General features: G+C 32.6%; 1 protein-coding gene across 2 annotated transcripts; it reads right to left on the reverse strand.

Annotated features, from left to right (window-relative positions):
- Nucleotides 1-314: 314 nt before the first annotated feature.
- Nucleotides 315-14,043, reverse strand: LOC148276439 (uncharacterized). 2 transcript variants are annotated; one of them, XM_088234242.1, is made up of 2 exons: nt 13,075-14,043; nt 315-4,580 (listed from the first exon to the last, which is right to left on the reverse strand). In XM_088234242.1, exon 2 carries the CDS (start codon nt 4,557-4,559, stop codon nt 4,140-4,142), a length of 420 nt encoding a protein of 139 aa, XP_088090368.1. In that variant the 5' UTR covers nt 4,560-4,580; nt 13,075-14,043; the 3' UTR covers nt 315-4,139. The 2 variants fall into 2 exon arrangements, with proteins under 2 accessions (XP_088090368.1, XP_088090367.1); XM_088234241.1 differs by lacking the exon at nt 13,075-14,043 and adding an exon at nt 5,575-6,438.
- Nucleotides 14,044-14,743: the final 700 nt, after the last annotated feature.

Here is a 14,743-nt window from a genome sequence, read left to right on the forward strand (position 1 = left end):
CCGTAACATCACATAATTCCAAATAGCTTAAATATTTGGTTCTGCGTACTCTAAGGTGGCATTTGTAGGAAAGGCTAAAAAAGCCTGTAAAATTTGTGGGATATGGCCTAACAATGACAATGTTTTTAGTGATATTGACTTTGCTCCATCAGAAGTAAGGAATTTGCCAGCACAATCAACTCTATTGCCATCAATGAATATGACTCAAAATAACAATCAAGAAACATATGTTATATGTATTTATAAAGCAAAGTATGTTCAGCTGGTTTAGCTTATTTGCTACCATCTGAAATTCACCGACTACCAAAATCTTCAATGCAAGAAAACAAAATAGAAATGTTCTGAAGTACTTACGAGTTCTCCTAACAAAAAACAATATTGGAAGATACAAAAAGGAAGAAGAAAAGAAGAAAGAAAAAGCAGAAAAATTACTAGTAAAATCAAAGAAAGCAGGGAATAAACCAAAAACTGATGGTAGACCAATAAGTGATGACCAAACAAGCCAACAAGTATTCCGTTCCTTTCTTTGCAAAGAAGTATACGTTGAGCCACCGGAAGTGGATTGGATCCAGTGTTCAAGGTGTAAAACGTGTTGGGACAATTAGTGCACTGACAACATTGGTTTTGGAGCATTTAATTGTGATTTATGTAAGACAAATGAACATTGTATTAAATGCGTACTCTTACATTTTACAAAGAAATGGTTGTGTGTACTCTTTACTAGTATACTAATCACGAGTACTCAGAACAACAACATGTTTTATTGCTTTTTTTATGCTTTTAATATTGTTTACAAAAACATTTTAATTTGTTTCCGAAAATGTCGTATTTTTATAATATTGTACTTTTTGTGAGTTTTTTCATTAAAAAAATATTGAAATAAAAAGTTTGTTAAGTGCGTACTCTTTGCTCGCTTTACTTAATATTGGTGGTTAAGTTTATTTAGTCGGTTTTGTTACATTACACGAAAACGAAATCGACATAGGAAAAGACATTTTTTCCTTCCAAAGTGATTCTGAACAAGTTTGAGACACACACTAGAAATATGTAGAATGCACGTTGGGCACTGCTGCAGTGGTTTTCACTTCTTCAGATTCCATGTACAGGACTCTGCGATGTGCAAATGTCAGCGTGTGGGGGAAGAGTTAAACCATGTTATTTTTGCATGCCCCATAAATAATTGTTATTCTAATTGAGTTCCTATCCAACTTCTCCAATATTGATATTTCATTTCTTATTCATATTCTGAGTATCTTGTCCTCACCCAATAATAATAAAAATATGCTTTGAATAATTACTGCATAGGTTTTTTAATTATGTTCTCATGTAGGTAGGTATATTTTTATTTATTGATTTCGCAATGATTGCTAATGTATCTAAAGTTGTATTTGATTAAAGATATAATTAGTAAAATGTTGTGGGTAGTAGGATAAAAAAATAGTTATCAGGTCGACGAGTAATATATAAACTAAATGTGAAAATAAAATAAAATGAAAAACTAATATACGCAACAACCCAGCACGGTGCTAAGGCTTTTTATTTATATCGTTGGGGGTGAATGGGTGTCAGAATATAGTGTAGATTCATGAATAAATATTTAATACATTTTTAACAAATATAACATCATTATTACCCCTGGGCCCCGATTATAATGAGAAGTTAACATTTATCTTCAATTTTATCTACAAAGTAAAATTAAGTTTTCTGTATGAAAATCAGAATACGCATACATTGTTTTCTTCTAAAAATGTTCAAGTATAGGTTACCGACGAAAATATTTTAAATGTTGATGCAAATATACTCATTTTCTTACAAACATATCGGGTTTTCTTTATAGATAGTTGAAGATAACTCTGTTAACTTCCCATTGACATGACAGGCGCCGTGGCGCCTGTGAAACTGGCGTCGCGGGTTCGATTCCCGCCAGTTGCAAAAAAAAAATTCAAGAAAGATTCTTTTTTCAATTGGTCTGGGTGTTGTGGTGTATTTTTAATTACCTTCTTCCATATCCCCTCTATCCCACCTGCTATCCCACAAGCCTCAAAATAAAGGCTTAGCGGGTTATTCCTTTAAAAAAAGTAATCGGGGCCCCAAGCGACTAAAGCAAGCAAATATTATTTCTCAACTTAATTTGTACAAGATATGAAAAGATAAGAAACAGCATAACAGTAACTAAAACTGATTTTATTTATTTTCTAAATATTTATACACTGTTTCATGGACGTTTAAAGAGATAGATAAAAAAAGTTCCATATTATGGCATTGTGGACATGTTTATTTAGTTCTAATCTCTTAGAAGTCTCAAGCATCACACAAAACATATTAATATACAATGTTATATATATATATAAAACAATAAATTTAAGTCAATTTAAAAAACATCTTTAAAATTTATGACACATTATAGTAAGATCAGCAATATATTGATTTTATTTATTTATTTCTTTGACGGTCTTATGCAGTCCATTCTAACGATGATAAATACAATTTCTTATAATAAATACAGGCACTAATAAAATAAAATACAACTAAATAAAATTAAAGCTAGGACAAACAAAAAAAAATACTACATCAAGACAAGATCCGGTCTATCTTAGTGATTTTTTAAATCTATAATGACTAACACCAAAAAGTCCAGATCCTGTCTCGAGTTTACAATACGACACAATCGGGACATTGGTGCATGCAAGCTATAGTTTGTGCTGTGTTGATCGAGGAACAGCATATTATTATTTCGCAACCGGCGGATTGGAACATTGAATGTTCGCCACTTGTTCCAGTAACGATAGTACATCAATTAAGCCATTCAGTAAATTAAACATAAATATGGAGTCAATGTTATTTCTACGTTTTGGTAGACTTGATTTTTATCATTGACTCTATTTCTCTGTAAGTGTAGTCTCCCCTCTCGAGGCCAATCATATACATATACAATATAAGTCATGAAAAGTAGTTTAAAAGTATAAAAAACATGTTAATGCAGCAGAGAAAAAAGAAAGAATAAAGAATAACAGGTATAGCAAGTAATCTTTAAAATTTGAAAAATCAATATTAGGAGAAGATTTTAAACCAAAGGTAGTTGATAAAATTTCATTAAAGCGATTTTAGCAGTAATACAAATTTCAGTGGAGAAATTTGACTAAAAATAACAATATGAATGTATGTAATGTGAAGTGATGTAAGAGAAAAAGGGATCAACGGGAGTTTTATTCAAAATGGAATATAAGTAATATAATATACATAGGTACTGTGCAGATATTGAGCCGAGAAGCATGCCAACGTCGCGTCGGCCACGCGGGCTATTATTATATATATACATAATATAATCTGATGTATACTCGTGGAAAAACGAAATAATGGTAACTTCTCCAATTGGCGGAGCTGGCATATGGATTTTTTAAAAATCCCAACACCAACTCCGCCAATTGGCGGAGCTAGAAGTAAGGCGGAGGAAGAAACGCAATCTGACTTTTCTTCACACACGTGTTCCCCTATTTTCTCCCTGGATTATGGCACTAGAGCAATTATTTTTTTTTCACACTATAGATATTGTACGTTGGCGTGTTTCTGTTGGTTTGTTTCTTTGATTAATTGTTTATTATGGGAGCTAGAACCAACCAAAAACCCGTAAAAATAGCCAGTTTCATCCGCTGTTTTCGGGCGTACGATATATAAATATGATAAACAATGAAAAACGGAAAAGATACCGATAGAAAATATCAGTTTAAAAGTCTTTCTCAAAGAAAAAAAACAAAAAAGGTTCAGTTTTAAGGTGGGGAAAACGGGACAACGAAAGTCGATTTTAGGCATAAAATCAGTTCGACGAGCAGTTGTCTTTTTCGCACAGTATCGGGGAGACATCTGTGAGAGAGTGATTGAAAAACTATGTATGTTCAAATACCAAATTATCGAATTTCTCTGTCACCGCGTATCCTCTTAATATGTGCCTAGTTATCCCAATACAGAATATAGCATTGCTGGTTTCGAAATTTCGATACTAGGATCTCGAAAGTCTCGATATTGGATTTTAAAAATTATTACATAAAATAAAGTAATACTTAAACAAATGATAATAATTGTTAAATTAAGATTCCGCCATTAGCCAAAGCAGCGTGCAGCAGGGGATGCCAAACATTAGACTATATCATATCCATTTCAACAAATGATCTGATAAGCCCTTTAATACGAATATTGTACCGATCTGACGCTACTTCGCTCGTGAACTTCCAATCGTCCTTTTCAAGTGCGTCTTTAGCCATTAAGATATCGAAATCCGGTACATCTTCAGTTTCTCCGAGAACGGTGGGTAGCAGCATGAGGGACATCACTAATCCATATGTCAGCACTTTTTTCAGATGGTACTCGAAAGCATCTTTGGGGAAATATTCCTCGATATCGCAGTCCATGTTGCTTAAACTCTTGGCTAAAGACTCGTGGTAGAAGTCCATGAGGTCTCTGAAGTGCCTTTTTCTAAGTTCATAACTCGTGCTGCTGAAGATGAGGTAACCAATATCTGTTATAGGGGAGCAGATTCGAATTAATTGCCAATCCAGGAGCATGACGTCAACGGGTTTTTTCCCCTGTAAAAATATAACGTGCTATGAATATTTAAAAAACGAGGAAATGTAGGGAGTGCGATAAATTAAGAGGAAAACAAAAAACAAAGTGAAAATCAAACTACAAAAATATTGCTGTGCGCTGTGCCATTATTCTGTAACTATTATGATTCGAATAAAATACTGTCAATCTAAGAGCGTGATGTCAACAATATTTTCTTAACGCAAAGCATGTAAGCTACTGTAAATATCCATGTTATTTTTTTTTGAGAACAGGGGAGTGTGATAGATTAAGAAAAAATCTAAAACCAATGATTTGTCCAGCTGTGCCATTATTCTGTATCTATTATGTCATCGTGACCAGTCTATATTAAAAACACAATTTTGGCTACTGCAAGATAAGGCTTCGTCTCAAGAATCGTCTCAATCTTCTATCTTTGGAGAACTTCCGAATTTTATCCGACCATATCACTGTTATGTATGCACTCGTAGATGTATTTGGGGCCTCATTGGTCTCCATTCAAGAATAATATACCCATTTCCGCTTTAACCGAACAATCCTTTCTGCATAATTGTTGGTGGATCCAAAATTAAACAAGCATCATAAAATGTCATAAAAAATAAGTATTTTAACAAATAATAAGTGAAGACACTTTTTTTATACCCGAATATTTCAATTTTTAGAGCAATTTTCAACGAGTTGTAAATAACTCACCATTAGAAAATGGAAATCAAGGTTGCTCCTATTTGCCGCAATCAACTTCATTGTTGAAGCGCCAATTACACATTACAGTTGTTGGCTCAATCATTTATCACACGGATGTAAGAGGATCAATCGTCAAAAAATAGAAGTCCAGTTAGAGGAATACAAAATTCTAATGATGATATTAAGATAGAACATTGGGATTTAAGATAAAGAATATTATTTGCAAACATACTTAGATATGTATTTCATGTTTTTTATTCATTATGTGAACGAAATTAATGTCGGTGGTAATCTATTGAAAAGTATGTTTACCTCAAATTTAAATAGCACGTTATTGTTCCAACAGTCTCCATGACAGAGCACAGCGTTAGGAACAATGGTGTTGTGATTGTGGTAGAATTCTAGTTTGTCCATAACGTCAACTGCAAATGCTTTCAGCCGCTCTATTAGAAGATCGTCGTCCAATACCGCGATGGCTCTATCAACAGCGAGCTGGAAGAATTCTTCATATTTATCTGGATAATCATGAATATCTCCCGCATGCTTAGCCATTTCTGAAAACTTCTCCGGATTAACTTTCTTCATAACGTATGATAATGCGTGAAAACTGGCCAAGCGTTTGAGTATCAACTTGAGGCTTTCATATTCCAATGGTTCACGCCTATTTACCATTTTAAAGTTCTTGTATTGCATATCTTCCATAAGTAATATTTCTTTATACGTTTCACAATCCGCTCTATAGCACTTGATGTGATGAAATTGATCTGATACGGGAAAGTTGAATTTATCTTGTAGAGCACACAATTCAGGAAGGATAACATTGTAAACGTAAGCTTCTCTGATATAGAATCGAGCCAGTTGAAATTTTTCTCTGAATATTTCCGACTTTAACGGAGCTTTTAAGATTAAGCGAAGCTTTTGTTCTTCTCCATTTTCGTCCACATTATAGACTTTTATTTTGTAAATCAGACTTAGAAAATTTTCACCTTTGCCAAACGCACTTTTCACGACCGTCTTGTAATTCGATATATTTTGACGCTTTATCACTTCGTTAATTACGTCTGAAAATTCAGGAAGCATTTCCTCTAAAGTGCTCATTACGATTGAATACGGGGATAACACGAGAAGCGAAACCTTTAAACTTGACAGCGAAACTGATTACTGATTGAGTTATGAATTGTGATCTACCAGACTCTCATTTTATTATGTATATGTAGTTAGTGTTGTGGAATTCAGGGTTATCAACTTATTAGATTGCATATTAAAATTTGTAAGAGATTCCGTTATCGTGTAGAGTTACAATTATTTATATTTTTTTGTTATTTTTACTACTCTGAACTATTGATAAATAATGACTGTTTCGGGGAAATTATATTTCATATACATTCAATGTTACGAGTGCCTACAGATGGTTGCACTTAACTTTTATAATGTACGAGCTGAACCCGGCAATGTTTTGCTATTGCCAGATTTGAGTTCTTGCTAAATAGATTAAATGAACACAATCGAATATTTGATATCAATTGAACGTAGTTATGCAGAAAGCAGCCAGCCATAGAAAAGTTAAACTGAGATAATAGCACCTTTGTGAGAAGAGAGAATTATCAAATCTACACTACAGTTGGAATGTGTTTGACTTTGACAAATGATTAACAATGAAAACATTCGTTTTTTTGGTATTACAAACAAGAATATTATGTGTTTGAACAGTCTAAATGAATTTTAAAGTACCGTAAGATTTTTCTAGTCCTGTGGGTGTTTTCTGCAAATCGAGAAATTCGGTTTTTGTGATCGAAACCATTTTTAGAAGATGATGAAAGCGGTCCTGCTGTTTTTAGCAGAGCATAGAATTGACTCTCTGGCACCCGATAATACCAATATAATTTTTTTCCGAATTGTGGACTGGCTGCTTTCTGCCTAACTACGTTCAATTATAGTATTTAGTCCAAATTAGAAATGTACGTAAATATGATTTTTTTGTGTTTCGGTTTAGATAACTTGTGAGGACAGAGAATTTTAATAAATAGGTGTTCGAACATTGTTTTTCTGTCACTGTCTTGCAGATGCCTCCCTGATACTGTGCGAAAAAGACAACTGCATGTCAGACCTTTTGTTAGAATAGACCAAATCGACGTTTCGCTCTACCGTTTTCCGCACCTCAAAATTGAACCGATTTTGTTATTTTTTTAGACAGAGTATCAGAATCAAATTTTCTGTATCGGTAGTTTTGCGTTTTTCAAAAATAGTTATATTTGTACACCGTGCGCCGTGCGCCGTGCGCCCGAAGACAGCAGATACAACTGTGCTTTGTGACGGGTTTGGATGGTTCTAGTGCCCATAATAAACCATTAAAAAAAAAAAACAATATAGGGACACGCTAATTGTAAATATCTAAAATGTGTAAAAAGAGCTCTGCGCTGATTTGGACTTGTAGAGCGAATGGACAACGAAAGAACGGCTAAAATATTTACAATGCGAATGTTCGTGGATGCAGAAATAGAGGAAGGCCGAGAAAGACATGGCATGACCAAATCCAACAAACACTTGATGATGGACATGGCAAAAGTCGGAATAATCGGCGCGCGTGCATTAGAAGATCTATGAATGTAGAGGAAGCGAGATCTGATTACAAAGATAGAGTGATGTGGCGTTCTGTCCTCTCTGCCTACCCTTACGGGGAAACGGCGTGATAGTTTGTTGTGGTTGTTGTGGTTGTTGCGATTGAAAATACGTTAATCCGTTTGTAAGAAGAAAAGTCGGACCGCGTTTCCTCTTAGGTTAAACATAATTAAGTATACTTACTGAACTTTACTAAAAAATCTTTAGTAAAAACCGTTCGGATAAACGTGAAAAGATGTTGTAACTTTTCATTGGTAAGTAGGTACCTAGATACTGGCTTATGATTGAATTCCAAATCTAAAAATAACATAAATTCAAATATTGAATTTAAGTAGTTACTTTAGTACTTGTTTATGTTTGAATTCTAAAACATAATATAATAAGAATGTACTAAATTATTTTCAAATTGAGAATTCTTTAAGCAAATGTCAAACTCTGCTCAGGGATGCACTTTAGTCAAGAGTGCGAATTTCGAAAATGTATAGAATGTCAGTTGATATTATTTTAGTATAACCAAAAATCCAGTAAAAAGAAATAAATGGGTTGAAATTATAAGGAATTCAATGAAATAATCTGATTGGGGTACATAAAAAAACTAATGTTGTTTGTAAACATTCAAAAACAAACTTCTTTTACACACAAAAAATAGCATACATCCATTTTTTTTATACGCATTCTCGGCGAATGCAACCCTGGTGATAGATAAAAAACATTTACGCTCGTCATTTTTTTTATACTTAATAAATTGAAGATTTTATGAGCTTCATATCACCTTCTCGTGGCAAAGATGTACATTTATCTGAAAACCGCTCGTAAATCGGTCCGGTAGTTATTTAGTCCATCGAGGACAACCATTTGAACATTGCCTTTTATATACAAACTGTCCCAAAATTCAACGATAAGCGGGCACCAGCAAGTGGACTTGCTCATGATTACTCGAAAAAAAAATTTTTTTTCTATACTTTCAAAAAAGATTTATAAAATCCATCGAAAATTAACACCCTCTAAGTTATTTGGAACTACCCTGACCACAATTTTTTAAATATTTATGATTTTTTTGTATCGGCAACCTAAGTAGCACTGCTATCTACCACAACCCTTTGAAATCCTTGAATGCCTGTAGTTTTTACACAAAAATCAATCATAATGATTTTTTTCCCTAAAATTTTCAAATATTGTTATTTTTAGTTCACTTTCACGCATCGTGGTGTAAAAAAAGTATGGACACTAATATACTCGTAGCAAGTTTTTTTAAAAACTAGCGCAACTATCCAGGATTCAAAAATTAGTAGCATAAAAAATACTTCTAAATTTGTAATTTTTACTTCCCGAAAAAACGGCCATTCGTACGATTATTACGTCACGATTAATATTTATTGTTTCCGGTCATCGAAATTTGTTCAGAACAATATTACGAATCTTGACGTCACAGCAACCAAGGCCAAACACGTAGCATTTTTCTAGCAACGCATTTTTATTAAATTTCTTTTTTACATTTATGTACGAAAACATTTCTCCACAATATCCATATTGACTTTGAAAATACAATAAATTGTTCTAAATCTATTTCACATATTTTTATCGGTATTCGTAGTATTTGATATTTTCCTATTTTAAATTAATAAGGGTCTATGAAATATTGTTGAGTAAAAAAAACATTTTTCGTACTTATTAGTGGCATATATATTTTTTTTAATTTATCATTTTAACTTCCGCGGAAACGGTTAATTTCGGCCACGTTCCTAACACGTCACGATTCGATTAAATTTTTACCTTTGTTTGTGACCATTAAATTTAAATAGAACGGCGTCACGGATCTTGACGTCATAATTGTCAAAGCCAAACAAGTCGCGTTTTGTTGAGACGTATTTTTTTATAATTTTATTTTCAAAATTATAAATGAAAACATTTTTCAACAATTTCGAAAAAACAACTAATTTTTCTAAATCCATTTTGCATATATTTATCGGTATTCATGGTACGTGATATTTCCCTATTCTTCTTCGTATTTTAGCTTCAAACCCTCCGTCTTAAGAAATTATTGCACTTAGATGAATTGATAAACTCATTAGATATACAATAAAATGGCGGTGGACATCCCTGTTTTAATGAATGAAGATAATTTTTATCTTTTTCGTAGTCAGACTGTAAATAAATCTGTCTATGGGTACCTACGCATATTGATCAATTGTTGCATTCGAATTGTGTAATGTTAATATTTTGAGTACGTTTACCCTCTTATGATGTCATCTAAAGAGACCGATATACCCATATCGGTCAATATTGACAGAGACGTAGGAATCGGTGTTTCAAGTTTCAACCGAGATGGTGGAAATAATTTATTTATTTATATTAACGCCCAATGGGCATTTTTAAGGACATATTTATGCATAGAAAATTATTATAAAGGAAAGTAGAAAGACACAATGGTATATAGAAGACTTGGTGGGAGTGGAAGCGGGAGAGAGGTGTTCATAATTGAATTTGATAGATTGAGTTTTTCTACTGACATTTCTTGGTGGAACTGCATTTTAATCATAAAAATAAAAATACGTATAAAGTTTTGTTCTACTTTTATTTGTCAATTTTTACCAGTGACCGGGTTTCGTCGTGACCGACGACTGCCGGGAATTTTTGCTTTTAGAGAATCACTTAATTACCCCCGGGCCCGGGGACATAGCTGTCGATGGAACTACCAACCAGCGGCCTCGGTTATAGTTTTAATAAAATTTAAATACAGGTAATTCAAATACATTTTCATTATAAAACTTCGTAAAGTTTTATAATTTTCACCGGTTTTTATTATGTACATTCAAACAAAATTTAAATTCATACAATTGTTATTAATTTATACTTAAATTATTTTAATTTAAAGTCTTTTATTTCCATAATTATATAAAATCATGATATACAACCAGTGCTTGCACTTGTATATAGCATAGACATTTGTTTAGTCTCCCACCAGTTAGAAGATGTCGGTCACGACGAAACCCGGTCACTGGTAAAAATTTATAAATAAAAGTGGAATAAAACTATATACGTACCTATTTTTATTATTATAATTGAATTTGATTCAGTGATCGTATGAAAGAAGACAACTTGTTATTAAAGAAATCAAGACTGGTATGTTTGTTGGCAGACCTAAGATTTCTGGGCATAGGGCAATGAAAACCATAGTAAGTTCTATGATTATCGGTATGAAAGAGTAAGTATTGTCTGAGGTTTCTAGTTGGGATACTTAATTTTATTGAGCTCAGTAGTTCAGGCGCATCAAATAGTGAGTTGAAAATTTTAATAGGACTAAAAGTTCGGATTTATTTCGACGGTCTTAAAGAGAAGATATATTTAAGCTAGTTTCTAAATCATTATACGTACATAGATCTTTGGATAAGCCCAACCTCCAGCTTATCTTTTTAAAAAATCTATGTTGAACTGATTTAATATTTTTGATGTGAACATGGAGATCAGATACCAGAGGAATACTCATAGGAATAATAATAGGTGCGGACGAACTAGGGAACAGAAGAGAGTTTTAAGGGTATTTGATATTTTTGAAGTCAGTTGTGCTTCTGTTAATAAATCCAAGGAGTTTTAAGGATTTATTGATAACATGTTCAATATGAATTGTAGCAGAAAGTTTAGTGTCAAGTATAATACCTATATCTCGTATTCTAGACACATATGATAGTATTTCATCGTTCAGTGAGTAGTCGTGTATGATTGGATTTTCCAGACGAAAAAATCTTATAACCTTGCACTTATTTAAATTAAGATGTATATTATTGGGCGCACAAGGTGCTAAAAAACAGTAAATCAGATTGTAATAGTGAACGATCGGAAGGGTTGTCAATCTGTTTGAGAATCTTAGTGTTGTCAGCAAACAGCCAAATTGATGGTATTTTTAATTGTTTAATTTATAATTTTAGAATAACCTGCTAAGGTTTATTTTATAATTTAAAATAACGGAAATCTAGGCACTTACAGAGAGCGCCATTTTTGTGAATAATCATCTCAAGGGCGGTTTAAAATTTTACACATATTTCATCTAGGGCCGGCACTTCTGGTACGCAGTCTCCAATTCTTCCTGTCTTGCGTCATCTCACTGGTCAGCTGCTTTCTCCTCAGGTCCCTCTCAGTATTGGTCCACCAGGACGACCTCGAGCTCTCGCTTGTGTGGGGATAGCCAAGGCAAGTCTGACCACGTGATCGTCATTCATTGAGTTGAAAAACTCTCTTATGGGTTTAGAAGAAATTCATTCGGTTTCTCTACATGACGGAGTGCGGATATTATCCATGGCTTTATCCCACTGAGTTTCTCCAGGGTATGCTCTGTTACAACAGTTTAAAGACCAGAAAGAATGTGTATTTAACCACGCATTTCTTTCGATAGTTGACAACCCTGAAATTGTGCGGAGCATCAGCTCTTATGTTTCGGATGATTATTACCTTAGACAGCGTCAGCATAGACTGTTTCACATTCCAATATACAAGACCAACCCGTCAATAGTTATGCCTGTTGGAATGGCTATCTCTATATCAAACAATATTACTTTGGACATTGTCATTTTTCACGTCTCCGAGGGAGTTTTTTTTTTAAAGATTCTTTTATTTTTTTAATATAATATTATTCTCAAGATATTATGTATATAGAGAAAAAAAATGTGTGCGAATTTTATTTTTATTTAGAAAACTTAATTTTACTCTGTAGATAAAATTGAAGATAAACAACGTTAATTTACCATTGTAATACGGGCCTTGAGATGAATGGTGGAATACAATAAATTTAAAAACGAAAAATAAATGAGGTCTTTTCATGTCTTTCATTATTTATTTATTTATTTAACACTTTATATACATATACAATATATATGCATATAAGGGCGGGCATATTGCCTCAAGGCAATTTCTTCCTACCTACCCAAACCGTTTAGTTTGAGAAAATTACAAATACATAGACATATTGAATCTTACAATTTTATACAAAAATTAAAAACAAAGATTAACAAAATAAAAAAAATAACACTATACTATAAAGAGAGAGGAGAGGGGATGGGAAGGAAAGAAAAAGGATAAAGGAACAATTTAAATATTTAGATAGTGACATTTCAATCTTGACTTAAATGTAAATAAAGAAGGGGGCGTCTCTAACATATATTAAAAAAAAAAAAAAAAAAAAAATGAGCAAAAACTTACGATGAACACAGTATAATGACGTCACGCGTCGGCTAATTTTTCTACTATGCAAATGAGACAAACGGTCTACATAAAACATCAACGTGTAATGTTTTATCAGCTATTTATAAATGTATCTGCGGTTGACAGATAAAAATATTTGTAGTAGGTGGAAATCATGTTTACTGGTTAGAGTGGTTAGTAGGATAACCGATTAGGATGACTAAAGTTATTAGATTGAGTTTTTCCACCGACATTATTTATTTCTTGGTTGAACTGCATTCTTGGTGGAGCTGCAATACGTGCCTTTACAGGTTGATTCCACTATTATTAATATTTTTACCAGTGGCCGTCAGACTGGTCATCGTCAGACAAGTCGGTCACGACGAAACTCGGTCACTGATAAAATGTTTAAATAAAAGTGGAATAAAACTATGTACACATGTACAAACTATGTACATTATAATTCTGATTTTACTTATTTAAAAATGAATAATTTATGACTTTAGTATTAAACAGTATTTTATACGCATTCTATTGGGTGTTATTATAAAGTTTTCTCCGTTTTTTTTTAAATTAAGAGAACAAGAGGACACAAAAAAAAAATACCAATAATTTTGTAAATAATGCCCTTCATTATTTTACAACCAATTAGTTAATGATTCATAGCATCATCACCGTACTCTGCGCAAATATCGCAAGCTGCTTTGGCAGTTTTATTCCCTAGATTGAACGCGAGCAGAAAGGTGTCGAAAATGCTCACTTTTGTCTCCTTGACATTCCGTTTTAAAGGATTTAAATCAAATAAAATAATATGGGTAACGTAAAAGCAAACACAATATATTGTAAAGCTGAAATTTTTCTTTCAAACGATGAACCTTTGCTATTTTTTTTTACTTCTGGTTTCATTTTTAATTTAATAATTAATTGCATAACTGATTTCAATTTTGCAGTAGGAAGTTAGTTATTTACAACTCTTTCAAAATAGCCCCAAAACTTTAATATTAGAATTAATCATAAGAATACAAAAAAGTATTTTTTTGAAAAAAAAATCAATCACAATAATAACATTTTTCATAAAAATAAAAAAATAACTAAAACATTTTTATTTGAAGCACAAACTCTGTGGTTATACGTAATAATTAAATTAAAATAAAACGGCCTTTTCAAATTATTTATTTGAAAAAATATTTTTTACCGACCGGTTTCGAAGCTAAGAAGCTTTTTTTTTTTTTTAAATAAAAATAAATATTTGTGTTCTTATGATTTACCCAAATATTTAATTTTGAGGGCCATTTTCAACGAGTTGTAAATAACTCACTAATAGAAAATGGGAATCAAGTTGGGGTAGAGTGGGATTCGAACCACGGACACTTGAGCCGTGAGTCCGAGACACTAGCCACGGGACCACAACCCAATTCAGATTCGAGGTATATTTTACTAATGCGTATTGTTCCTTTTTATTTTTGAGTGTTATTTAATATTTAGTAGTAATAGCACTGTTAAAAATAAATATGTATTAGTAAAGTATGAATTGTAAAGGAAGCTTGTGTAGCTTTGAAACCGGTTGGTAAAAATAAATAAAAATAAGTGGTTTAATAAAAAAGTTATTCAATTTAAGAAATAACTAAATGAATAAACTTAAAAGGGTTGATTAAACCAACTGGTCTAAAACGAAGCATAAAAATAT

This window comes from Micrasema longulum, unplaced genomic scaffold (genome assembly GCF_059751315.1).
Source record: "Micrasema longulum isolate JH-2025_06_02 unplaced genomic scaffold, ASM5975131v1 h1tg001217l, whole genome shotgun sequence".
NCBI lineage: Eukaryota > Metazoa > Arthropoda > Insecta > Trichoptera > Brachycentridae > Micrasema > Micrasema longulum.